Genomic DNA, 25,857 nt, shown 5'->3' on the forward strand with positions numbered 1-25,857 from the left:
CATGGGCCGCACATCCTACTCATATCTAGTGTCTTTTATAGCTAAAAATCACCTAAAATATTCTATTTTATATATCGACTACTTTTTCATTTTAAATGGCAGTAAACCAGCAAACTGTGTCTCAGAGATGCTAAACCTAGTGACTCCTGTAATCAATGAGATGTTTTAGTTCAAGACATTTATTTTGATATATTAATGAATGCTATTTCACTATTTAATTAGAAGCTCTTCTTCACTGAACTACTATAGATTACTCTGAGGAACTGCAGATAACTGAGATATACTAGCAATTCAATAGTAACTGATTAATTGGTAATTATGTTTCTATTGGTGATCAATCCTTCATTTTGCAGAAATAGCCAGAACTAAGGGGAGCTGTTTAAAGGAGCAAAGATCAATTTTAAATCAAAGGCCATCTACAGTATTCCATTATAGCTGTGGCTGCTTCTCAGGGTCAGGCTTCTGTGGTTGTTTTATTTCTTCTCTTGCGCCTTCTTACTCTTTTTCTCTAGGTCTAGATGGAAGCCTGGGAACTTTACAGCCTCAAACTTGAACTGGGGTTTGGTGCTGGTGGAGATATGATGAACTTATTTGGATATTAAAATCAATTTGCTATATGTGCCATATATGTCTCTATTGGCAAAAGAAACAAATTTCTAAGTACAGAAGCACTGCACCAATGTTGGAATAGGGCCTACAGAACTTCTGGAACTTGAAAAATTATGTAATTTGGGGCCAAAAAACATATATCATGTTTAAGTGGCATTCAAAGTGCATAAACCAGGGGATCTCCAACTTTTTTCTTTTTCATTTTTCACACAGAGATCAGGAGGAGAGGTGGGGGGCACTAGCTTCCAGGAAAAAGTAACATGCCAGTCAGTTTCCACTGCAGGAGAGAGGACTACTCCTTGTGTTTTCCTGCTGAGAATCCTGATACTCGGAGACTGGGGTGAGAGTGGCAGGACTTGGCTTAGAGTCTTGCATGTTAAAGCTATGAGCTTTAACAGTAGAACTTTATTATCCGGGGAGCCTCAGTTTAAGTTCTCAGCATTGCAGAGGGAAAGCACTGCAAACAAGACTACATCTCAGTCTGACCCATTGTGTCCCTTAAAGATAATGAGTGAACGTGTGTGTCCGATGGTTGCTGCTCATTTGTGTAGGGAAGATGGGTTCGCTTCTTCTCACCACTTCACCTGGAGTTTGGGGTAGATGAGGAACTACAGCCCTGCAGCCAGAGTTCTCAGGCCACCTGTGCTTCCCTCAGAGCCAGGAGGTCCCATGCCTTGAAATAAAACTGAGCAAAGCTGGTGGAGAGCAGTTCTCTGATACCGTGGCTGCTTTGGGGGAACCACAGAACAGTCTAGAGAGCAGTTTTCACCCCAGCACCAGGAGGGGAGCCAGACTAACTTCTGCCCATTAGTAACAATGGAAGGAAGAGGAAGAAGGAAGGAAGGGAGGGAGGAAATCAATCTTTATTCTTACCTACAATGTGCCAGGCTCAGAGGTGGATGATTCGTGTACAAGGCTCACAGTATCCCTGTAAGGTTTCATGACACTCATTTTTAAGGAAGAGGAGACTCAAGGAAGCCAAGATCAGGTCACACTTGCCCAGCTCACATGGGAACCGGCATTAGAATCCAGTGGTGTCTGAGTCTCAAGCTCCTGGTTTTCTTTTGCTACTGACTATTCTGGGCAATGTTCACAGAATTGCACAATTATGAAAATGGAAAGGGCTATGGAGATCATCTTACTCCAGACCCTCATTTTGCAAACGAGAATACAAAACCCAGAGAAGCTGTAGCTCTCAGAAAGTTGGAATCATTTAACTAAAAATATCACTTAGCCTGTAAACAATCTGCAACTTGTCAGAGTAGGAAATACAGACTCGCTCACCCTTGATTTCTTTCCTGAGAAAGGCTGGAGTTAATCACTGTTTTCTGGAAAGCCCCACAGAGGTGACTACCAGCATTTTGGGCTGTACAAATCAGCCTGGCTCTAAAATCTAGTTCTCCTTTTTTTCTATTTTGATTTATGAATATTACCATGTTTCCTATCACATCACTTTGAAATTTCAGTCATCACCAGTTCCCTTTCTCTAGCATTCCCCACATCCTGCCAGCTGTTAAGTCTGGCAGCACGCTGTCAGCAGTGTCTCCCTGGTGCCATGCCCACGTCCCTGCCCTGGGCGAGGCGTTTCTTCACTGCCCTCCAAGCTCTCATCTCTTCTGCCTTGCAGTGGTCACGTGCAACCACTCCCTTGTTCAATATCTTAGTTGAAAAACAAAAAACAAACAAACTAACAAAAATCTTAGTTGCTTTCCAAAGGCCTATAGGAAAAGTCCAAATTCCTAAATATGGACACCAAATCTGCCTTGATTTACCTTTTTGGACTTTTTTCCACTAAGGCTTAAGGTCAGGTAACCATCTAGGACAGCAAATGAATCTCAAGTAGCTATCCTGATACAAGACGCTTCTCATTCTAGAATACTTGTATCTGCTTTGGCAGCTGATGCCCCACCTCTCTCTAGTCAGACACTCATTCCTTGCTAACGTAAACCGAAGTTTGGTTCTTTGCTAAGGTCTCTCTTTACAGGGTCTTTTTTGAATGATGGGCGTAATATGTTTTGTTGGGTGAGGGGTGGGAAGAGATAGTGACAAAGAGAGAGGTGGACAGTGTAATGGTTCAGGAAGATATTGTGTTGCTATAGATATTTGGGTTACGAAGGAAGAAGAAATAATGGGGGAAAAAACATCATTCCTCCAATACAGTATATTGTTCAGGCATATACACGTGTAGTGAAACTAAAGGCAAGGGAAAGGATGAACATGTAATTCACAATCATAGTTTCCCTACTTTTCTGGGAGGGAGAGGGATATGGCCAGGGCAGGACACACGGGGCATCAAAGGTATTGGCAACGTTCTCTTTTCTAAGCCTGGTGGTAAAGATATGAGTATTTGTTTTATTATTCATGTACACACACACACATATATTGTACATAATTCTTTTCTATATATGAAATTTATCATAAAAATAAATTTTAGTAGCAGAAAAAAAATGAATGAATGGGAAGTGATGAAATGAACAGCCTTTTAAGAACTCCCCTCCCCTCAACTACTTAATGTCGTAAGCAGTTTTGAAACTTTCTCAGCTTACAGAAACTCATGATAATATTAAATAACTGGTTTTCAAACTACATTATCTCATTTAATTGTCTTAACAAGTCTGTGAGCTGGATTTGATATGAACATCATAATTCTACAGATGAAGAAAGAGAGGATCAGTGAGTTGTCAATAAATTAATTAGAGTTTGAATCTTGGTTGTTGATTTCAATTCCTACTTTCTTATAGACTCTTACAGCATTTCTGAGGCAAATCCACACCCTGAGGATGGTTTGAGGACCTGGCAGGGAAGAGGAATGAGCACAGGCTCTGAGACAGGACTGATCTGATCCCAGCTCAGCTTCCATGAGTTGCGTGACCACAGGCAAATCACTCAATCTCTATGGGTCTCTGTTTCATTTTACTTATTTAACAAATATTTCCTCATGGTGCTTAAATGTGTTAGACATTGTTCTAAGCACTCATTAAGCACTTTACAAGTATTAATTCACTGAACCCTCATAACATAAATTTCCTGAGAGGAAACTGAGACACTGAGTGGTCACATGACCAGTGAGCAGTAGAGCCAGGTCTGGGCCCAGGGTCTCCACCCCAGGCCAGGCTGTGCTCCTCTCCTTTGTAAAGGGAGGGGTTGAGCGAGATGATTCCTAAATTCTCTTCCAGTTCTACCAAGCTGTGGGTCTACAGGTGGCCTTCCAAAGTTTCCCTGGGGTTTATGGTCTCCAAACCACCATCAGTCTGCTGTCAGAATGAATCACTGCTTGGGATGTTTAGGTGACCCTTCAAGTAAATATACTTGTCCCTCAACCACCAAACATAGCTCTAAAACTTTAATAGATTCTGTATGTGATGAGAATTTTTAAAAAAGCATTTAGCACACTTTATCTCATTTATCCTCTTTTAAAATGATTATATGACATCAACTTGGAGAACCACTGGTAAACACTGCACCCCCCCTTTTTTTGTAAAAAAAAATCACAACTTGTAATAAACAAACTTCCTTAACCCAAAGTTTTATATACTGTCATCGTGTTAAAAAATGGGAATTACTCTACAAATTTGTAAGTCTTGCTGCAAGACTTTAATTTAGTCTTTCTTCATCTTTTTGAGTATTTCTCAGGTCTTTTTTACCTGACTCAGACATACAGCTTTTTTTATAAAAAGAAAATTGAAGTGCTATATACCTCAATATTTAATTCAAAATGTTTCCCCTAATTAACATCATGATGCATGCTGTGAATATGCAATTACATTTAATTCAGTGTAATTAAAGATGTGATATATTTAAAATAGTGATTCCTCTAATTGATCTATAGGACAGATTTAGCTCATCTATAGATAATTTAAATCAGCCTTGCAGACAGATCTTTGAAAATATACTATCTTGCAAAACATTTTGCCAGTTCACTCACACTATTTTTCTTCCCTCTTTGCCCTTAGACTAAATTAACAGAAGCATTTAAATATAAACTTTGTTCATAGTCATGTTTTGTACAAATCCTAGGTACATGTTATAGTAATGGTTTTCTGCAGGATACATATTTCAGAATAGAAAATTCCTCCTTGCTTAAACTTTTCATACAGTTGGCTAAAAATTCTACTATTTAAATTTCAGGAATTCTGCTTAAACCTGCTTCCTTAAATTTAATTATGTACTCTCTCCTCTTTATTACATTGTATTGGGAAGTGAATGGTTGTGGAATTGACCATAGACAGAGTCATACAGCTTTGTACTCGAGTGTCTGGTTATGTTTCTTTCAGACATATTTTAACTTCTCTCAACCTGTACTCAAATTGTCTGAGATGTCAACATTTTAAACCCTAGATTCTCCATAAAATGAAGAATGGTCAGCTCTCAGGCATAGCAGAGAGCTCTTTGGGCAGAACATGCAAGGATGGTGTGATCTGACCATGTTGTTTTGTGCTATGGAGAGGACTCAGCCTGAAGTTGTGCTAAGTGTACAATTTAAACGAAAGATTCTTCCTCAATATTCCTCCTCCACAAACTCCTCTTTAAGAGGCATGGGTTTGACTTCGAGAGTCATGGGTTTCATAACCACCCAAGACCTCCACTGGGGTTCTAGCAGAGGAACAAGGCGTGCGTGCAGAGTTAAAGGGTCCACTCCTCCCTGGGAAGGAAAGCATCCTCGCTAGCCGTATGTACAGCCTCAGCAGGCGGGAAGCATGGCACAACCAGGTGTCTGGCCAGCCAGCTGCTGGCTCAACACAGGTGATTCACGAAGTGATGGAAGCTGCAGCCTCCTGGCGGTGACCTAACTTTACGTACCCAGGGGCATTCTCTGTTCTGAGGGCCAGCCATCTCTGCAACTGCCTTCAGGCTTTCCTTGAATGTGCCACTGATGACATGGAAACTCATCACTTTTCTTTCCAAACTGGTTCCCAAACCTAGCTTCCTATTTCTATATGGCATCAACAGCCATCCTCTCCTTAGGTTTGAGGTCCCTGCAACTTTAGACATTTCCTTTTCCTTTATTGTTCATTTCCAGTCATCAATTCTTATAAATTCTATCAAAAATGAAAAGAATATTGCACATAGTACCTGCTTGAACAGGACAGATGTTAATGGTCATCCATCAGACCTCTCGAGGGGATGGTGGGGGGAGAATGTACAAATGGTATCATAACTAAAGCATTAAAACTCCCCTCCCCTGATCACTGTTGATAACAAATCTCTACACCCCGTGTCACCAGACCCTGCGGAAACTCTCTTCTCACACCCTATGGCATGTCTTTGTCCTAACCCTTATAAACCAGCCCCTGGCACTCCTGCGCTTTATGGGGCACTAACTTCCATTTTCTACATCTGGCTGCCACTGTGGAACCATCTCCTGTTTGTAAGTCCTAATTAAAATCATGTTTAACTCTGGGCCTGGTGTGTACTTTGGCTTGGGGGGAACTGACCCAAGCCCTTCAAGAGCTGGGTTGGAACATGTAATTACTGTTTTTTTTAAAATTTGCATATTCCAGTTGTTTATTGCTAATATATAAAAATAAAAATTTTTTTAATATAAAAAAAAAATGAAAAGAAATCTCATAATTTGCCTCCTACAATTTTATTTCTTGATTCCAGAATCTCCTTCTTCAATCCCACTTTTATAATGTGTTAACATAATGTTCCCCAAATGCCTTTTCGGTCATTTTCAGTGGTAATCACTCTGGCCTGGTGGATAAGAGCATGGTCTCCAGAATAGCTCTGCCCTCTCTAGCTAGGTGAACTTAGACAAAATAAGTAGATCTCTAAGACTTGGAAAAACTCTTATTAAAGAATTTTTTTGAGGTTGAACTTAGATAAATCCAGTGCCTGGAACATATTAAATGGTAACTACCTTCATTTATTCATTCAAAAATATTTATTGAATTATTAATGATTGTGACAGATATTGTTCTAGGTGCTGAAGAGATTCAGCAGCAAACAAAAAGACATAAATCTCTGCCCTTGTGCAACCTAAACAGCTGTTATTATTATTACTCCTGTTGGTTTAGTGACTCCCCATGATGCCAATATGGACAATAAGGTTGTCTATGACCTTACAAAAATTATGGATCTATTATCCATCCACTATTAACTTTCACTATTCCCTAAAGCAGGGGTTGGCACATTATTTTCTGTAAAGGGTCAGACAGCAATTATGTTGGGCTTTGAGGGCCTTAGGGATTCTGTTGCAATTTTGTTTTGTTTTGTTTTGTTTTGTTTGTTTTTTGTTCTGTTTTATAACCCTTAAAAGTGTAAAAACCATTCTCAGCTTGCTGGGTATAAAAAAGAGGCCATATCCCTGGCAATGTGGAATATGACTTCCAGGGAGGAATCTAGATTTGGCATCGTGGGATGGAGAACATTTTCTTGACCAAAAAGGGGATATGAAAGGAAATGAAATAAGTTTCAGTGGCTGAGAGATTCCAAAAGGAGTGGCGAGGTCACTCTGGTGGGCACTCTTAAACGCACAATATAGACAACCCTTTTTAGGTTCTAATAAAATGGAATAGCTAGCAGTAAATACCTGAAACTATCAAACTACAACCCAGAACCCATGAATCTTGAAGACAACTGTATAAAAATGTAGCTTATGAGGGGTGACAATGTGATTGGGAAAGCCATATGGACCACATTTCCCTCTGTCCAGTGTATGGATGAATGAGGAGAAAAATGGGGGCAAAAAAAAACCCACCACCACCAACAACAAAAAAGGCACCCAGTGTTCTTTTTTACTTTAATTGTTCTTTTTCACTTTAATTTTTATTATTATTTTTATCTGTGTGGTAATGAAAATGTTTAAAAATTAATTTTGGTGATGAACGCACAACTATATAATGGTACTGTGAACTGAATGTGTACTTTGTATGACTGCATGGTATGTGAATATATCTCAATAAAAATGAATTAAAAAAATAAAAATAAAAAAGAGGCCACAGTTTGCCAATGCCTGCTCTACAGCAAATGCTTCTATCTATGTCCAGCCAGTTCTCTCAATATCCCTTGAAGGCACCATGTACATAGGGAGACAAAAGATACACACATGAAATAGCTAACTAATAATGCAAAATACAAAGAACCTGGCTGGTAGCTAAGTTCTGAAAAGAAAGGGATGGGCAGTAAACGCTATAAGATTAAGAAAAGGATAAGATCAGTGTGGGCTTACACAGCTGGGGAAGGCTCATGGCAGAGAGTGAACTTTATGCAGGTCTTCAAAAACTTGGATAAGTGAAGAAGGAAGAGTAAAATACTTGCAGCAGAATATATTTTATGCATTTATGTGTATGGATTTATAAGCTCACATCTACAAATGTATGTATCTATAAAGGAAGTCTTCAAAAACTTGGATAAGTGAAGAAGGAAGAGTAAAATACTTGCAGCAGAATATATTTTATGCATTTATGTGTATGGATTTATAAGCTCACATCTACAAATGTATGTATCTATAAAGGAAACAAATTTATATCCATTCTCCTTTCAAGTTATCACCAGGATTCAAAAGACTCAGAATTTGACAATGATATGGAATTCTAAGGGTTAAAATTTTTGCTTCTTTATCACCATTTCCTAAGGTGAATCAGACCTATGACAGACTGAGTCCATGTGGTTGAGGTTAGCAGTATTCCATCACAGACAGGAGTGACAAAGTGATTCACAAAGAAAATTTTTCCAAACGAGGCAGATTTTGATGCTCAGAGTAGAAGTGTTCTGCTTTTCTCTATCAAAGTTAAAAGAAAAAAATTAATGTATTTACTCAGAGAAGTAAAAGAGACATCCAAGAGGCAGAACACCAACTACCCTGCACTATCCAATAACACAGAAGTAGTTTTGCTGCAGTTGGTAAGAGCTGTGGTCTGTTTATGTACCTAACAGTGTCACACTCAATGGAAACAGGCTGGTGATTTGCCTTAGTGGAGGGCTAGAAGAGATGAAAGACAGATGAAATGAGAGTCCTTCAACCATACCCCAATACACTGTTTAAACCCATGACTATATTCTAGCCTCCCATCACTGTCATTACATCTTCTCCCTCATTTTCATCTTACCATTACAGAATGGTAGTCTTTCCTTACCTTCCCCCTTGTTCCTGACCAGTGCAGCTGATCAGAAACCTCAGTCTACAGGCAGCCCTTCTCACTGACCAAGGTCCCTGGGGCCCACTCACAGTATCTACATCAAGGCCAAGCTCAGGAAAATTCCTCTCTGGACAAAGCTTGTATGTGGTACCCCTATGGTGGTGCCACACACAGGAGAGTCCTGTGGTCACAGCAGGGGCAGTATCGAAAAAGACCTTCACTCCTTACTTCATTTTCTTAACCCATACACCATTTTCAACTTGCAATCACAGGTTGGTAGCTGTAAGTGGAAAAACTGTGATTCCAAATGCAAACTTCACGGGATGGCACCTCTACTGGCACCAGGACTCACGAAATGTCCACTAGAAGGAGTTGTCGAAAGGACCTCATACACAATGTCACCCACTCAAAGGCGGAGCGCCGTTGAAAGGCTCCAGAGAAAGCCTTAAGAAGCAGAGAAGTTGAATGCCTCTTTCTCTTTCTCCACTGGAAACCCTCAAAATATTTTAAAGGAGACAGTTCCATGAATAGATCTGCTTTGAAGAAAGATCACTCAGTCTGGCAGTAGTTTGGAGACAAATAGATCAGTTGGGGTATGAAGATGGAGCCAAGGAAATCTCATTTTGTCTTACTGGCATAATTTTTAATACACTAATAAAGGGAAACCTGTCTGGAAACAACGACATCCAGCTTTCTGTTTTTTTGCTTTGTGTGTGTACAGGAGAGAAGTAGTGAAGATTTTTTAAACTTCAGATTTACCATGAATAGAAACCAGGTTTTATTTTGAAGAAGGAAGAGTAGAAGAGACTTAATTAGAGTGTGTTAATGAAAAAGACTGAGAGATAGGCTAAATGATTCCTTTGAAATATTAAGTTTCTTGATTAAATAGGTGCTGTTAGTTACACCCAAACCAGCAGTTGGATAAGCTGCTTAAGAAAGTCTTAAATAAGGCTGGTGGGAAGAACGAGAATGTCAACATGGGTTAATGAATAACAGAGGTTGTGTAAACTATTACTTAATCCTGATTGAGGGTTTCCTGAGCCACTAGGGAACTGGGTTGAGGTTGCTAGACAAGAATAAGGTTAGAAAGAAACAGAGTATTAAACAAACAATAGTTCAGTTTAACTCATGATTTACTCATAGTTCAGAGTGTAAAATGAAAGCCTATTAACAAGAAAGGTAAAATGAAGCTCTGCCAATGTCATGATTAAAATAATTGTCTGGGCATTCCCTGGAACAGAGATTTTATTATACATTGGCAGAGAAAATAAAAAATCCAACCATTTGTTAACTGGTTCAAGAGCCCACAGCATATAGAGTATTAAACAAGCACTGAGAATTCTAACAGCAGGGTCCAAGGATGCAGAGAATGCAAGGAAAGCCAGCATCTTTGGGCTTTAATATCTAAAGCTCAGACAAATACTAAATTAATATTTACTTCTGAAAATTTAAGTGTTTACTTTCTGAACACTTCATAATCCTTCCTTTTACATGAGTTTGTCTGCCTTCAGTTGGATTGTTATCTTATCACGAGGGTCATAAGGTACCCAATATCCATGGTTACACCATGGTTACCCTAGATCCAATAATAATTTGGAGTTTTTTTTTCTTTTTTAAAAAAGAACTTTCTTTTGTCAGGTGTGGTAAAGTCCTGGTTTACATTTTTCTGTGACCTATAATTATGCAACAAATACTGAACCTCAGATTTTCCATTCTGTGTAGAATCTACTAAAAACTAACAGAGATGGGGAGGAGGCATCAGGTCATATAGCCAGTTTAAAAATCTGAAAATCACTACTCCTGTTTCCATAAACCCTTGATTCTAAAAATTTTTTAGAGAAAATATCAGAATCACTACCACAATTCACCATAGTATGATTTTTTTTTTAATTGGATGTATATTTTAGTCCTTTTGTACATGTCAAGAACTTGGACTTTGGATGACTCAGGCATTTGAAAATGAGGAAATTCTCACACTAGGAGAAAGATGCAGCCTGGTTGTAAGGTGCAAAACCCAGAAACAACCTAGAGATCAGTCAATAGGGGGATGGAGGGAGACAATGTGTCAAGTTATTCCATGAAATATTTTGCAGGAGTTGAACAAATGAACCTGAGACACATGTATGGACATGAACAAAGACCAAAGGAAAAAGGTCCAGTGGTGTCTGCTACGTGCTGCCCTGTGCATGAAGTTTTTAAACCATCAAAAGAATACCTTCCCCAATTGTTTGTGGATGCACAAATACACAATGAAGAAGAAAGAGGTATTATTGAAAAGTTTACTATAAAATGGTGGTTATCCCATGGGAGGAAGGGAGGGATGATTTCTGAGAGAAGATACAGGGGACCCCCAACTCAGTCAGGAATAGTTTATTTCTCTAAATAAATGGATGAATAAAATATGTACTTTGACCTTTCAATGTTAATTTGAAGTTTTACCTATTATTATTAAACTACAACTGCTATATTACTCATCATTTTGCAAATATTGACAAATAGCCTTAATATTGGGCCAGCAAAACAAAATTAATCTTTGTTTTATTTGCCCAACTCTATTTGGAATCAGTACTTTTCCTATGACTATTCTGAAAATGAGAGTAAGTTTAGTTGAAAGTAAAGAAAATTGCTCATTTTTTTCCCCACAGTGGCTCTAGATAAACCTGGTATCACTGGTTTTTTTCAAATTAGAAATACTTCTCAATTACTCTCACTAATACAGTTACTGGTCCTTGTTTACTGCAATGTTGGAGCCACAAATAAGTTTACATTTAATGAATCATCAGATATATTATATCCTATTATAGATTCTTCTTCTTTCTTCATTTAATTCAGTTCCTTAAGTACCAGAATCACCTAACTTGACCTCATTTTCTCCTCTATTATTGCACTTTAGGGCATTTCCAGAGTCCCGGAAATTCAAATTATTGAATATATGAAGGAAAGTAATTTCACCTCTCTGTTATAGTTCCTGAGGTTACGTATAATCTCTACACACACTGCAGTTTTATAAACAATCTTGCATTCAAGAGTATTGGCCACCTTACTGGATAATAAATAATTCTCTGCCTGTAATTACAACCATCAGGAAGGGCCAAGCCAATGACCCCTCTGACTTGTACGCACAGGAGTGTGTCCTGAAGAGAGAAAGCCTCCTATTCCCAGACTTTGCCTTTGCCCTTGGCAAACACCACTTCTTTCTTGGCCAAAGGGAAGTAAACAAAGTGAACACAGAAAAGAGATGGATATTTCTTTCAATTCCCAGAGAAGTCCTCACACACATTTTTACACCTGCTTTTCAAGTTTTCATGGTCGGTGGAGATGGCAAAAACAATGTTTGTTATGATCGAGTCATAAAAAGGCATTAATCAATTTTCACAAAACTTTTATCCAAACACTTCAGCAACTCAGCTGCTCTCTGTTTACTCTACAAATATACAGATTTCTTGTGGAAGATGATAAATTTTATTTTACCAAATAAAATCAACATCTACCATCTGCAATAGGTACAAAGATGCCCAACAAAGTACCTCGCTTCTAAGAAATGTATAGGTATTTGCATGATTAAATGTATCTGGATGAACATGATTAAAACGAAAGAGAAAGGGAAAGTGTGTCTGCCCCTAGAGCTGAAGAGACTTGCCTATAAATTAGAACAATACGAAGACGGCACTAGTTCGGGAGCATACACTTGTATGTTCAGTAGCTGCTCATGACATCCTTGTGAGCCCCAGGAGCGTTGTCTCTCCTTTGGCACTCAGCACCACATGATTCTCATGAGAAGGAAATGGTCTAAAAATGGATGCAATTGTGCAGAGTACAGTAAACAAATGCAGAAAGACAATGTGATTTGGGGCTACTCAGCATCACATTCCCTAAGATTCTACCAACTTTTATAACTTTAACATAGTTTCAAAAGAGCTTATTCTGGGTGCTTTCAGATTTATGTGGTTCTCTCTGTCACAGGACTTATTGGTAACAGGACGGTCCTCTCCACTCCAAGAAAAAAATGTCCCTTGACTTAGTAAGGTCCCAATTTTTGGCCACAGAAGAAAGGAGAGAAGGATAAGAAAACGACTTGGATGGGTATGAGAGCTACCTTTTTCAAAGGAGCTGATTAAGGTGACAGGCTATAAGAGGCAGAGGGAGTGAGAGCCACCTAAATTATGTCCTGAGTATCTACCTGGAAGTGTACACATTATTTTTTTCATATGAAGAATCATTTAGTGAAAAGTGACAACTAATTTAGAAATCATAGTACTACCAAAGTTAAACACATGCCAACTGCTTTTAAAAACAGAAACTGTTAAAAAAGTTAAATTCTCCAGCATAGAGCTGCTTCTTGTGATAGGTTTTTGTAAATATAAATTAATATGCACTCAGGCTAGAACACAATTTTAAAAAGCTAGTAAAATGCAGCAGCATGCAGTTAAGATGCAAAGCTTTCGCAATAGGTAAAGGTTATTAGTTCATCACATACTGACTATATTTTTGTGTTTTTCTAAAATTTCAAACTTTATGTAAAAAGGTAACTTTTAACTTTATGACATTTTCAACTATTCTACAAAATTTCAATACCTCTCATTTGCATTCAAAGATATTTATTTTCCTCATAGCATATTTCATAAATTACCATGAAATACTGTACTTGTTCAATGGCATGACTGACTGTTTATTGTCATCTCCACTAGCCTGTTTGCTTCATAAAGTCAAGAACCACATCTGTCTTGTATATCATTGTAAAACCAGCAGGCTTAGGCACTCAATAAATATCTGTTGAATTTCTTGTTGTAACTATGTTGTATGAATAAATCCTTTCCTTCTGTCTCTTGCTGAAAACAATGATTAAAAGTTTTTGGTCATTTTATGCCTGAAATAAAATGGTTAGGCTTCTAGCACTTGACTTAAGCTAATAAGATAAAAGAACAAGCATGTAATGTAATTATCTTAAATAGAATGGAAAATATTGCACATTTTATTGTCAAGATAATTTTTAGAGATATTCGTTTTTGCTATTGACTGCCACTGCATTAGTGCTTGTAATCTGCTTAGTGCATTAGCACTAAATACTATTGATTCACTCAGAGCTACCAGACCAATTTAATCTTTGCATTTTCTCCATTTCCTGAGCACCACTCCACCCACCGTTAAGTTAGTGGACTGGTCGCTAAATGGCAAGTGTTACTTGGATTTTAAATTTAAAATGTCAATAGAAAATTTAATATTATGCAGATTTACACTTTTCTGGAAAGTGGACACAAATTCTAACAAATCATGAATAAGCCAAATTTTGAGATGACAACTTAGTAAACTTAATTTCCATAAAATCAGCTCTAGGAAGGAATGCTTTACAAATCAAAACTGACCTTAGTTCACCCTTTTTACCTAGGGCACGATTTGAAATATCACCTACCATTTTAAGGTCCTTTGATTGATGAACATTTTGGTGATTTACTTAAACTAAGACAGCTGAAGCCAGACTTTAGTCTGAATTTACAGTGCACCTTTTTTGTTTTATAGTTATATTATTTATAAACTGTTTCCCCTATTTGTGAACATGAAGAATGGTAAAAACAAACATTCATCCCACATTAGCATGCATTTGTAAGACATGTTTCTGTCCTCTTGTTCAAAGGCTGGAGAATATTTTTGAAGTACACATGGGGAGACACATTTCATCTGCTCCAAAGTTAGCCTCGGTTTGGGGTGCAGAGCAGTAAATTGCAGGAAAAGAATTTTAGGAACCGAAGTCAACACTTCTCAGCAAGTAATTCATTTGCAAATGAACTGTTAAGAACATTTTACTTAGAAAAAAATATATAATTAGCAGCATGGAATGAGGCCAGGATCCTAGACTCACTTACCACTTTCAATATTATTAAAAAAAAAAAAAAAAAAAATCAGAGGAGTTTTAATGACTTGAAGAGGAGCTGAGCCCTTGGTTTCATCTCCCTGATAAACAAGCACTTAAGAACCCGTACTGGCTGCTGAGATGTGACTTAGAGCACATATCTGGGCACTGATTCATCCTGGACTCCATGTACCCTCGAAGCAGTATCTCTGCCAACCCCTGAATAAGCAGCAGCAGAAATTCCTGGTGGGTCTTCTATCCAAATTCTGACAGATCCTCATTTTCCTTGTTAGAGGGAGGAGATGAGAATGCAGGGTGGGAGGGCCACAGATAAGATATAAGTCTGATGTAAGGGTGTAACACCCGAAATCTGAAATATTATTATGAGTAAAAAATCCATTATTGCGCAAGGAGGTTAAAATCCTTATCAAGATGCAGGTCTCACATGCTTCAAGACGTCTCCAGTCTTACAGTATGGCAGTGAAAATATCATGTATTGGAGCAGAAGCTTTACATTTTAGCTTTTCTGTAAATACAAACTTCTTTCTTTTTGCATGAATTCCTTATCATTTGCTACACTAATTTTATGAAATGAATCTCCATGTAGAAATCATCTCTTAATGTAAAACACAGGTCATATCACTTGCTTTAAAAAGGCATTAAGAAAAACGAAGAACTAATTAAAAATGCAAGTGACATAGTTAACTCTCAATTAAATGGGAGATACTGAAAATCATATGAATCAATATAATCCACAGGTATAGTCTAACCACATTTCAGGTGACAGTTTCAATCTCTATACAATACAGCATTAAATGTGTATTTTTTTTTTTTTTTACAGTTAACTTGCAAAAACATCATGCCTTTGCTTTTTTATCCCCTTTCTTGGGTGGATCTGTGAATGAGCCATGAAATGGTTTAAAGAGGGGTTAGTAGGATGAAGGGAAAAAAGAAAAAGGCATTAATAGCTCATTCTGTTACGTGTTTTCAAAAACCCCAATGGGGTACCTGGTGATCTGTGTTTCAAAATTATGGAAAGAAAATAATTTAAAATTTCTTCTAATAAAATATTGCAAAATGCCATTTTAACAGGAGGAGTGGCATGGAGAATTCAAATGAGTAAGTTAGGTAGCAGAGATTCCCGGAGCCTGGTAGAGAATAAAGAAGAGTCTGCAGAAGGAAAAGGAACCAAGTATAAAATTAATGAACTTCTACTTAGAGTTTTTTTTTAAAGGCACCATATTGAATTAAGATGTCTCAAGGATTTTCTTCCTTGCAAGATTTAGCTTTATATTTGGAATATGGCCAAGATACTTAGTTTTTTGGTTTGGAGGACTGTCTAATATCAAAAATGAAGAATACTCAGTAGTATTTTAAAAACAGGATAACATTTTCTCATTTCAGGGCAAAGGAAATAAAAAGTCCTTGAAATCTGACTTCACATTTTTCATTCTTAACACGAAATAATTCTCTTGAGAATGCTAGATTGTTTAAATAAGACATGCCAAACCAGTGTAATTACATGGATGTCATTTGTAACATTGCCTCCATATTTTCAGTTCAAATGGTGTGGGAGATTATAGATATATGGCCATAAAGAATTATAAATCTTTGTTTATTTTATTAAATATTATGAGACATGCCCTAAAGAAGAGAGATCAATAATGGTCCTTGTGGTTTCCTGATGGAAGACTGTAATTATTTTCTTCCATTACAACTTAAATGTAACCCAATTTTACTCATCTATCATCTTTATAATAGTAATAAAGAAACATCACTGTTTATTTTTCTGCCTATTACTATTATTCTTTGTTTTGATTTCTGTTCCCATTCAAAATTGTTCTATTCACTTTGCTCTCTTTCTTTGATGGTTCTGCCAAAGTGGCCCTTTAACTTTGGTACTCTTTGAAATGGAGATGGAAAATTACTACTTTGTTTCCTTTATTTTGGGAAACAGTTGGCAACTTTTTGAATTTGAGTATAAACGATAATTAAAAACAAGGAAGCTTGATTCAAACAACCTATGAGGTTGACTTATTCTAAAACCGCATTTTCAGCAAATGCTAAATGAATGTAGAGTATGTCTAGAGAACACAAGCACAATATCTTATAGTGCTATTGGGAGTGAAAATGGAAAGTTGGGGAAAAGAGGACACCTTATACCTTCCAGCTTGACTGTAGTACAACTGTGAGTCAATGTTCTCCCTCCCACCCTACCCACTTTGAAACTATTAAGTTTTTAAGAAGGGCACAAATTAAGCATTATGGAGGCAGGTAACTCATAATATGTAGGAACAGAAGTGAAAGACCTTATGAATAATAAAACCAGAATGTGTCTCTTCCAGAAAATCCAATAATTTAGTTTGCCTTTCTTTAAGCAAGTACTCCTTGACATAATTGCTACTATCTTTTTACGTGCCAAGGACTAAGTTAGGACCTTTCATAAACATTCCACTTGGCTACACCATAGTCCAACAAGTACGAAAATGGATTTAGAAGGTTTGAATAATGCTCTGATGGTCCTACAGGTAGAAAACGGTGAAGTCCAGATTTGAAACCAGATCTCTGTCTTTGTTCTCAATTCATTAAGGCATGCTACTTCCCAAAGAGCTGAAAGTATGATGCTCTCATTGTGCCAAGTACTTTATTTACATTATTCCAAATCTTCACAAAACCCTGTGACACAGGTATTATTAACTGCAAGTTACAAATGAGGAGATCGAGGCTTAGAGAAGTAATGAGGCAGAATCACACAGCTGGTTGCAGTAAGTCAGAACTCAGTCTGCCTAGCACCCAGTGCATGCTTTTTCCCTTCAAATGACCAACAGTTAGTCACTAAAATGACCAAGACGTTTGTGAAAATATTTGCCAAAAGTCTACTTTTATTTTTTTCAAAAGCTAATATAGAGAGTAAAACTTTGATAATGGAATTATAAGAACAGCATAATGTGATAATTGTGTTTTCTGGGTGACAGCTATTTCAAGAACGCGTTTTTATTCCAACTTTGATTAAAAAATCTTTCTCAAATGATTATGCTTATTTTAATAAATATAGACTGTTAATTTGGGGAATTAAAAATTTCCCTTGTTCAATATTGATTCTCATTTGTAGGAGATTGGGCCAATGTGTTCTGATTCTAGGCTTTTCCTAGAAAATCTTCATGTTCGTGATATGATGTCCCTGATATGAGACTTCTGGGGATTCCAGTTAATTTGCTTAAAATTAACTGAATTTTTAATACTGTTTATACCCAATTATAATGTGAGGCTTTTTTTTCTTCCCAAATTTGGGGCTTTATAAAGTCTCAATATTATGTGGCATTTTCTCTATCATTTTATTTTGAACAATAATGTGCTGTTTAGGGAATACACATTAGCCTAAAACAACTTCAATCAACATTAGCTTAGGATGCTTATAGAATCACCTGGCAAATGGGTTAAAAGGAGGAAAATAAACTGAAGACTGATTTAGTAATAATATTTGCGGGTATACAATCTCAAAGTTCTAAATGTTAGAAACCACTGTAAACAAACCTCTTAAGAAAAATTTTTTAAGTGGGATTGAGAACATTTTCTTGACCAAAAGGGGGGATGCAAAATGAAAAAATAAAGCTTCAGTGGCTGAGACATTTCAAACGGAGTCGAGAGGTCATTCTGGTGGACATTCTTACGCACTACACAGATAATACTTTTTAGGGTTTGATGTACTGGAATAGCTAGAAGTAAATACCTGCAACTACCAAACTTCAACTCAGTAGCCTTGACTCTTGAAGACGATTGTATAACAATGTAGATTACAAGGGGTGACAGTGTGATTTTGAAAACCTTGTGGATCGCACTCCCCTTATCCAGTGTATGGATGGATGAGTAGAAAAATGGGGACAAAAACTAAATGAAAAATAGGGTGCGATGGGGAGGATGATTTGAGTGTTCTTTTTTACTTTTATTTTTTATTCTTATTCTGATTCTTTCTGGTGTAAGGAAATGTTCAAAAATAGACTGGGGTGATAAATGCACAACTATATGATGGTGCTGTGAACAGCTGATTGTATACCATGGATGATTGTATGGTATGTGAATATATCTCAATAAAACTGAATTTAAAAAAGTAATATAGTAAATGCTTATATTTTGAAGATTAAGAATCCATACATATAGAACAATGGACACAACCAACTATACTATTATTACATGAATGGGTACCCGTGGCTTGGGGCTTAGTTTTCAGAGACAGTTTCAAATGTGGTGTCAAAGAATTCTGAAACTCAAATGACTAAGAAGTAAAGCTGATGTGATCTGGAAAGCTTTCAGATGACCTGAAAGGTGGCTTTAATGATGTGGATAACATAATGAGAGCATATGAAGAGTTTGCACTGAAGGGGTTCATGAAATGTAAGAGTGAGAAAAGCAACGTAATATGTGATCTTAAGCAGGTGCACATAAATAAATAAATACTTTAAGCAGACATCTGACTACTTCCTTTACATCCCAAAAGTTATATTAAAATACTTTTTACAGATCCTGGTAGGAAAATGAGGGATAGCTTTACAATATTTGGAGTTACCTTAAATTCATAGATATACAGCTGATCCAAAATCTTTTAAAAACATCTTTCTCTGTTGTCCTATTTCAGAATAAAAAAAAAGTTTTCCTATGTCCATTGAAGGACACAGGCAGCAGGTGGCTAATCCGGGTCACCCAGGGCTAAGGACAATGGTGATGGGCTGGCTCACTCATCATAGTTCTGGGGAGCAGGCTGAGGCTTGGCAGTGGAGACTTGGATTCCCAAGTCCACATGTACACAAAGGGACAGGGCAGCATCAGCTGCTGGACCAGTGGGTGATACAGCCAAACCCTGTCTGCCTGGGGTGCTGAGCAGTATGGAGAGGGTCCTGGAAATAGCTTCTCCAGCAGCTGCCAGCAGCTTTTATAGTTAGTGCAGAGATAGCCAAGTCAGGTCTGATACACCTGGTGACCCCAAGAATTCAAAGGTCCATTTCTGGTGCTCTCACTGTGTCTGGTCCTGTGACGGAAAAGCTTTCTGCACATGGCGGGCAGCTCAAGGAAGATCAGAAAACCCCTTCTGTGGTTCTACTCATACAGTCAGATCTGGGCAGAAGCCTAAAAGTTACTGCAGCAGTTTTCTTAGTTAGCCTTGTTTGCAGAGCACACAATAGTCCCTCAATAAATATTTGACTAATTAGTGATGTTAATAACTAACAGTATGTGTGTTTATTTACCAAATTTTATGCCAAAATAAAAACTAAGTTCCAAAAAGTAATTGAAAGGGTCACCTGATCTCTTGCCAAGTAAACTGGTACAAAGAAGATGGAGTCTTCTGATTAAGCCGCTTAGAGTTTTTCCAAACTGTATTAATTGTGCAAATAATTTTGTTTTTGTCTGATTAATGGCTCTAAGTATCTTCATTTTAAGATGAAGCTGAGAAATAATTATTGGAGTAATTTGATGTCTTTCTGTGGATGGGGTAGATGGAAACAGAGAATGTGTATAGTCTTAGTCTTGGAGGTTCTTGATCTTTAATAACCAGAGAAGATAAAAAGGCAAATAAATAGGGGAGGTTTAAAGGTATTTGTTTTTGTGGAATTTGGCCAGTGTAGAAGTTGGCTTCTCCTGTAAGAAGACTTATGTTGGCAAGTTCCATCTTGTTTCCCACAAGAATTTCTGTGATGGGAGGGATAAAGGTTTCAGGAGTGGCTAGTGCATTTCGGGCATTTTTCCTGAGTAATAAAACTGACCTGAATTTCACTGGGAAATCCTGCCTCTTTGTTCCCCTTGTTACACTAAAAAAGGTCAAAGGGGTAGGATGAGGTTCAGATGTGTTCTGAGAATTTCTAGAATTGATAAGTAGTACTTTTATATCTGGAGATTGAAACAGACAAAATAAAATAATGAGCTAAGATATGAATATACCACTGTAAGGTAAAGTCTCTCCTTAATTTTTAACAGAACAACATTTAAATAGCAAAGTCATGTGTTCTAGAGCCCTGGAGGAATTCTTAATAGATTCTTTTTAAACTTGCATTTCTGAAGCAACTTTTTACATGCAGGAAAAGTGTTTTCTCTGTAATGCTGTTAATATTACACTTTTATTTCCAAATTCTAGGTTTCTGAAAGTTCTTTCATTTGCTTTCATTCTTTTGTATTTTCCAGTAAAGAAAGGGGCAGCTTCATGAGGAATTCCATTCCATTATAGAGTCTGCAACAAATATTAAACATATGCAGGGAGAAATGAGGCTGAGTTGGGATATCTGTTTGTTTCCATTATGTATATTCATAGACTTTGGAGGGGAGGCGGAAAGTTATGCCTTTAATTGACCAAAAGATGAATTCACTTTCTCTGAAGTATTTTTATAGCTTCATTGAAAAATTACCTGGAGTTTGCATTCAGGGAAGTATTCCAGACTTTTAAGCCCAACAAAAGTGAACCAAACATTTTCAAATTCTTAAGTCCTTGGTACCCTTCTGCAAAGTGTATACTTTCTATTATCAAGTACATGTTTAATGGTCTTCTTGTTTACAATTTTTTTATATTCATTTTATTGAGATATATTCACATACCACGCAGTCATACAAATCATACATTCGATTGTTCACAGTACCATTACATAGTTGTACATTCATCACCAAAATCAATCCCTGACACCTTCATTACCACACACACAAGAATAACAAGAATAACAATTAAAGTGAAAAAGAGCAATTAAAGTAAAAAAGAACACTGGGTGCCTTTGTCTGTTTGTTTGTTTGTTTCCTTCTCCCATTTTTCTACTCGTCCATCCATAAACTAGACAAAGGGGAGTGTGGTCCTTATGGCTTTCCCAATCCCATTGTCACCCCTCATAAGCTACATTTTTTCCTGTTTACAATTACAGTTGAAAACTGTTACAGAGAGTGAGATAAACATTTCTAAACTTAAATTGCCTTTACAAAAGCTATACCATTTGTTAATCCAAATATGATTACTAGTGGTCATTAGGTAAGGAGGCACAGCCAGGGCCATATGGGTCCAAATTAAGGAAACCAAGGCCACCATTGATACTCATAGGCATCTAATCTAAAGCTTTTGTGATACCTAATGCATCTTGTGAAAATACCATTTTATGTAAGTACAAACTGTCATCAACAAAAAATATTTATAGCTTTAAATATCAAATACCAATCAGGTAAAAATGATCAAACTAAAATTTTGTCTATTCAAAGTAGGAAGTCCAAGATTTAAAGTCAAGACCCAAAGGAAAGATTTAAGAGCAAAAACTTCCTCTCTACTTTTCTAGGTTATTTAGAGAAGTATATTAGCACATTCAAAAATGTTTTATTTACCAAGATTTCAAAAGAAATTTTTTTTTAGTTTAGTGTCTTTCACTAATGCCAAGAATATAGATCAATCGTATCTATATGAGAGACTAGGGTCTCATAAAGAAAAAGCCTTCAAAACCCACAAATTAACTTGAGCATCTTCTAAATGTTGTGAAGACTGCACTGGAAGTCAACTGTATTCTATGGAAATTGGTGATGTATTAAAATTTCTCTATTTCTGACAAAAACTACTAAAGCTTACATGAGACTTTAATAGTCACAAGTATTAACGAACTTGCAAATCTGAGTTGTAAAATTATGTTATTTTTTTCTTTTAGTTATCAAATTAACTTTTCTTCAAGCTATGATTTCATTTTTAAATGGAGACTCCTCTAAATTTTCTTGGAAAGATTTTGCCAATATTTTGGATAAAGACTGTTTTATCAAGCACAAAAAAGCCGTTGATACTCTTTTCTGGATTCATACTTATTGTGATTTGTATCTCATAATTCTTAAGTGGACAATCAGTGTGACTTACCCTATTAAAGCAGTGTTCATGGTTGGGTCCATAAAAATGCTGGAGACATCTCACATTGTTTTTGTTGACGATCTTGTTGAAGAATTCGTTGACGTATTTGATAGGGAATGCACAGATGGCGGATCGATTCATTGGTTCGGCAGAATCTGGCTTGCTTTGTGCAAACACCCCATAAAGAATGTCGTCATTTGGGCTGGCACCTATTTGCTTAGCAAGATGGGCCCCAGGTTTACTGACATATGCAGCCTGAAGAATATTAAACACTTCCTCTCTTGTGGATCTCTTTCTTCTCTTTTCAGTGAGAATACACTCAAGAGGCATTTCCATGTAGGAATGCAATCCAGAGTCTACAGAACAGAATCTGATTATTCTTGTATGAAAAGTCTGAGAATCTAGAGTTTCCCGTTGGACCGCCAAAAAGTAAATAAAATGATTGCTTTCAAAGGCATGGATATACTTAATGGGGTAAGAATCTCGGAACTCAGGTAGGACATCAATATAGGATTGGTCTGTCAGAAACTTAAAACCATCTTGTGTTTCCTTGAGCCTTCTCACTGATATTGAATGCAATGAATGATCTGGAAAGTAGGAAGAATTGATGGTATTGCCCACAAAGAAGTTGATGAACCGGTTCTTTTCAGTCAATAGGACTTTGGTTCCCAGGGCGCTCACCACACAGTCAGGACACTGGCTGGGCTCTTCATCCGGTTGTGGGGAGTACATGCAATGGACCACCGACTGTATGTCAGCAGTATTACCGGGTGGAAGGACGTGCCGCTGGCAGGTCCCTCTGTTGACACTGCCACAGCTAATGAGTTGGTCATCATAGTACGTGTCAACAAGCAGAGCCATGTTGATGTTATCTCTCCAAGTGCTACCTGATAAATTGGCTTTGCTGCTGCAGTCCTGACATGGGAAACAATCGGGGTGTTCCACCACAGGCCCAGTCTTGTACTCAGCCACTTTCTGAAGATCTTTGTCATTTAATACATAAATGCTGTTAATAGCACCGAGGTAAATGTGATGCTTATGTAAAACGACATTCTGGATGGGCGTTGCCGCAGTGAAGTTGGGAAGCTGATACTTCATATTCACATTCATCTTGGACTTCGCTAGTGCCTCTTTACACTCCCCATCACTCTTCTGCACCAAGGTAAACAGGAGCACAAGGATGCCAGGTGCAAGTGCGGCAGGGGCCCTCATTGTGAATAGTTTATCTGCCAAAACACATTTAAGGCGAAAGCAGTTTAGTTGTTGTTAGAAACAAAGGGGGAAAAACTGAAGAACTCTATCAGTTAAACCATTAGAAACAAAGCTTCCTAAATGGAATTTTACTTAAGAGTGAAAACAAAAACCTCTAGCTGGTTTCACATAAAGATGCATTGTGCAGTTGGACATGACTCCACATAGTTTAATTTTAGAACTCAAGGCATGAAAGAGTAATTTTAGAGAACCATTATGAGATGCAAACAATGTTGTGTATTAAAAACCCTACAGCAACTAAGTTAAGAGTCATTCAGCAATGAAATAAGAAACAGAGCAAAATTCTTTCTTAACCCCTTGCTGGTTGTTTAATGTGGTTTAATATCTGTGGGTTAGTGACGAAGTTGATATTTAAACTTTCTCAGTTAGTCAAGCACAAGAATTGTGGTTCAGATTCATTTATTCTAGAAATCACAGCAGGCATTGTTTCCTTGGAAGTATGTAGAGTTACTAGGCTAAATTTAGCTTCCTTTTGGAAGAAAACAATCATAAATTCTAGAAGCAATATGATCACATGCTGTTTATGGGATTTTGTGTGGTGGAGGAAAGGTATGGTTATAAATTGGCTATAGCTAACCTATTGTTTTAGATAGACAAATGCTTAATTTAATATAAGATCACTGAGAACCTAAAAACAGCAATCTGAAAACATGTTAAATAAAATATAACCTTTAGGATTCAAGTCTTAGAACTATTTTTCAGGGAAAAACAATATATTTTTCATTACCAAGTCAGAAAGCTATTTCATAAGAGAAAATGTGCACATGGACAATATTTCAACTAAGACACGTGAATGTATTCGATACTCAGTTTTTAAAAACTTACGGGGCACAAGTTTCAAACATTATCTGTTCTATATATAATAGGTATAGGCAGAGTGTTAGGTTGGGAAGGAAAGGCCTTAGAATGAACAAAATCTAACTATTATTTTCCCCTTTCATCTTTTTTTAAAGAAGCATAATGCTGACAGGAGAGAGAAGCCTCTAAAAACATATTAGTTATTACAACTATGCCAAAGACTAACCCTGAGTCGACGAAACCACAGCTGAATTCCCTGAGCAATTATGTGCACAACTCTGTGCTTGCACTGTTGAAATTGGGACATGGCCCCTGCCCTTCAAGGAACCTACAATGTGGTTGAGAGATAAATATACACAGATAACTGCAATACATGGCATTACAATATTTTGCATTGCACAAGACAAAATCTACAAGCATCAGGAGAGAAAGACATGACTTGCATTTAGGTTTAGTAGAATTATGAAAAATAAGGCCAAGCCCATTATGTTTTGAGTCCCAGGAGTGCAAGGACAAAGTCCTTTCGGCTCATCACTGTACCTCAAGTAGCCGACACAGAGCCTGGAACATGGTAGCTGTTAAGTAAACATAGATTGAATAAATGAATAAAAATTAAGCAAATAAAGTCAAATACCTGGTAAGTGGAGTAGGCAGAATTTGAACTAAATCTTTCTGACTCCAAAATCAAAGATCATTTGACAATACCAAATTGCTAAGAATTAGGAGCTTTAAGAAGTAATAGAAAATCACTGGGGCGGGGGTGGGGGTTTGAACTGGAGAGTCAAAAAAAACAGTATTTTCTCTAGAGAGATTGCTCTGGAGGCAAGGTGGTCTAGAGCAGGAAGAGCTTTGCAATGGGAAGACCAATTGAGAGGCTATTAAGGCCTACATAGCAGTAATAAATCCCAGAACCAGGTGGCCCTGAAAATAGAAAAGGGATGAATGAGAGGTATATTTGAATAAATAAGATTTCAAATGGGTAAGAGCACAAAGGAGAAGGTAAAGACTATAGCAACCTGTGACCTGGGAAAAAGTGGAACAAGTTACAAAAATAAGGTAGTCATCAGGAGGAAGCAGACTTAAGATAGGGGAATATGAAAACTTGGTTTAAACATGTCTAGTTTGATGTGTCATTGAGAAACGAGTGAAATGTTCTACTACAGGGATGACTAGTAGGTTTTATAGTGTTCACCAATTCTGATTGGTTGGAAGCATGGGCCTGGAATGAGTGAAGAGTGAAAACTTCTGGCAGACAGAGCATTTGCATTAAAGAACAGATGCAAATGACAAGGATTCTGAGGAGACTGTTCTGGCTGGGAAAGTGGCACACAGTGAATAATGTCGGCTGTGGGTGAGACAGTGGCAGTGGAGGCACGAGGGCCAGGTATCTGCCATCTCTGAGT

General features: G+C 37.3%; 1 protein-coding gene across 2 annotated transcripts in view; it reads right to left on the reverse strand.

Annotated features, from left to right (window-relative positions):
• The window catches only part of MET (MET proto-oncogene, receptor tyrosine kinase), a 106,367-nt gene that overhangs the window by 57,045 nt on the left and 23,465 nt on the right, over positions 1-25,857 (reverse strand). For both annotated transcript variants that reach the window (XR_005216979.1, XM_037836324.1), the window contains exon 2: positions 22,394-23,610. Coding sequence is in view for 1 of the 2 variants with exons in the window: in XM_037836324.1 (XP_037692252.1) it covers positions 22,394-23,596 (1,203 nt within the window). In the remaining variant the exon portion in view is untranslated. The remainder of the gene's footprint in view (positions 1-22,393; positions 23,611-25,857) is intronic.

Source organism: Choloepus didactylus, chromosome 5 (assembly GCF_015220235.1).
Source record: "Choloepus didactylus isolate mChoDid1 chromosome 5, mChoDid1.pri, whole genome shotgun sequence".
NCBI lineage: Eukaryota > Metazoa > Chordata > Mammalia > Pilosa > Megalonychidae > Choloepus > Choloepus didactylus.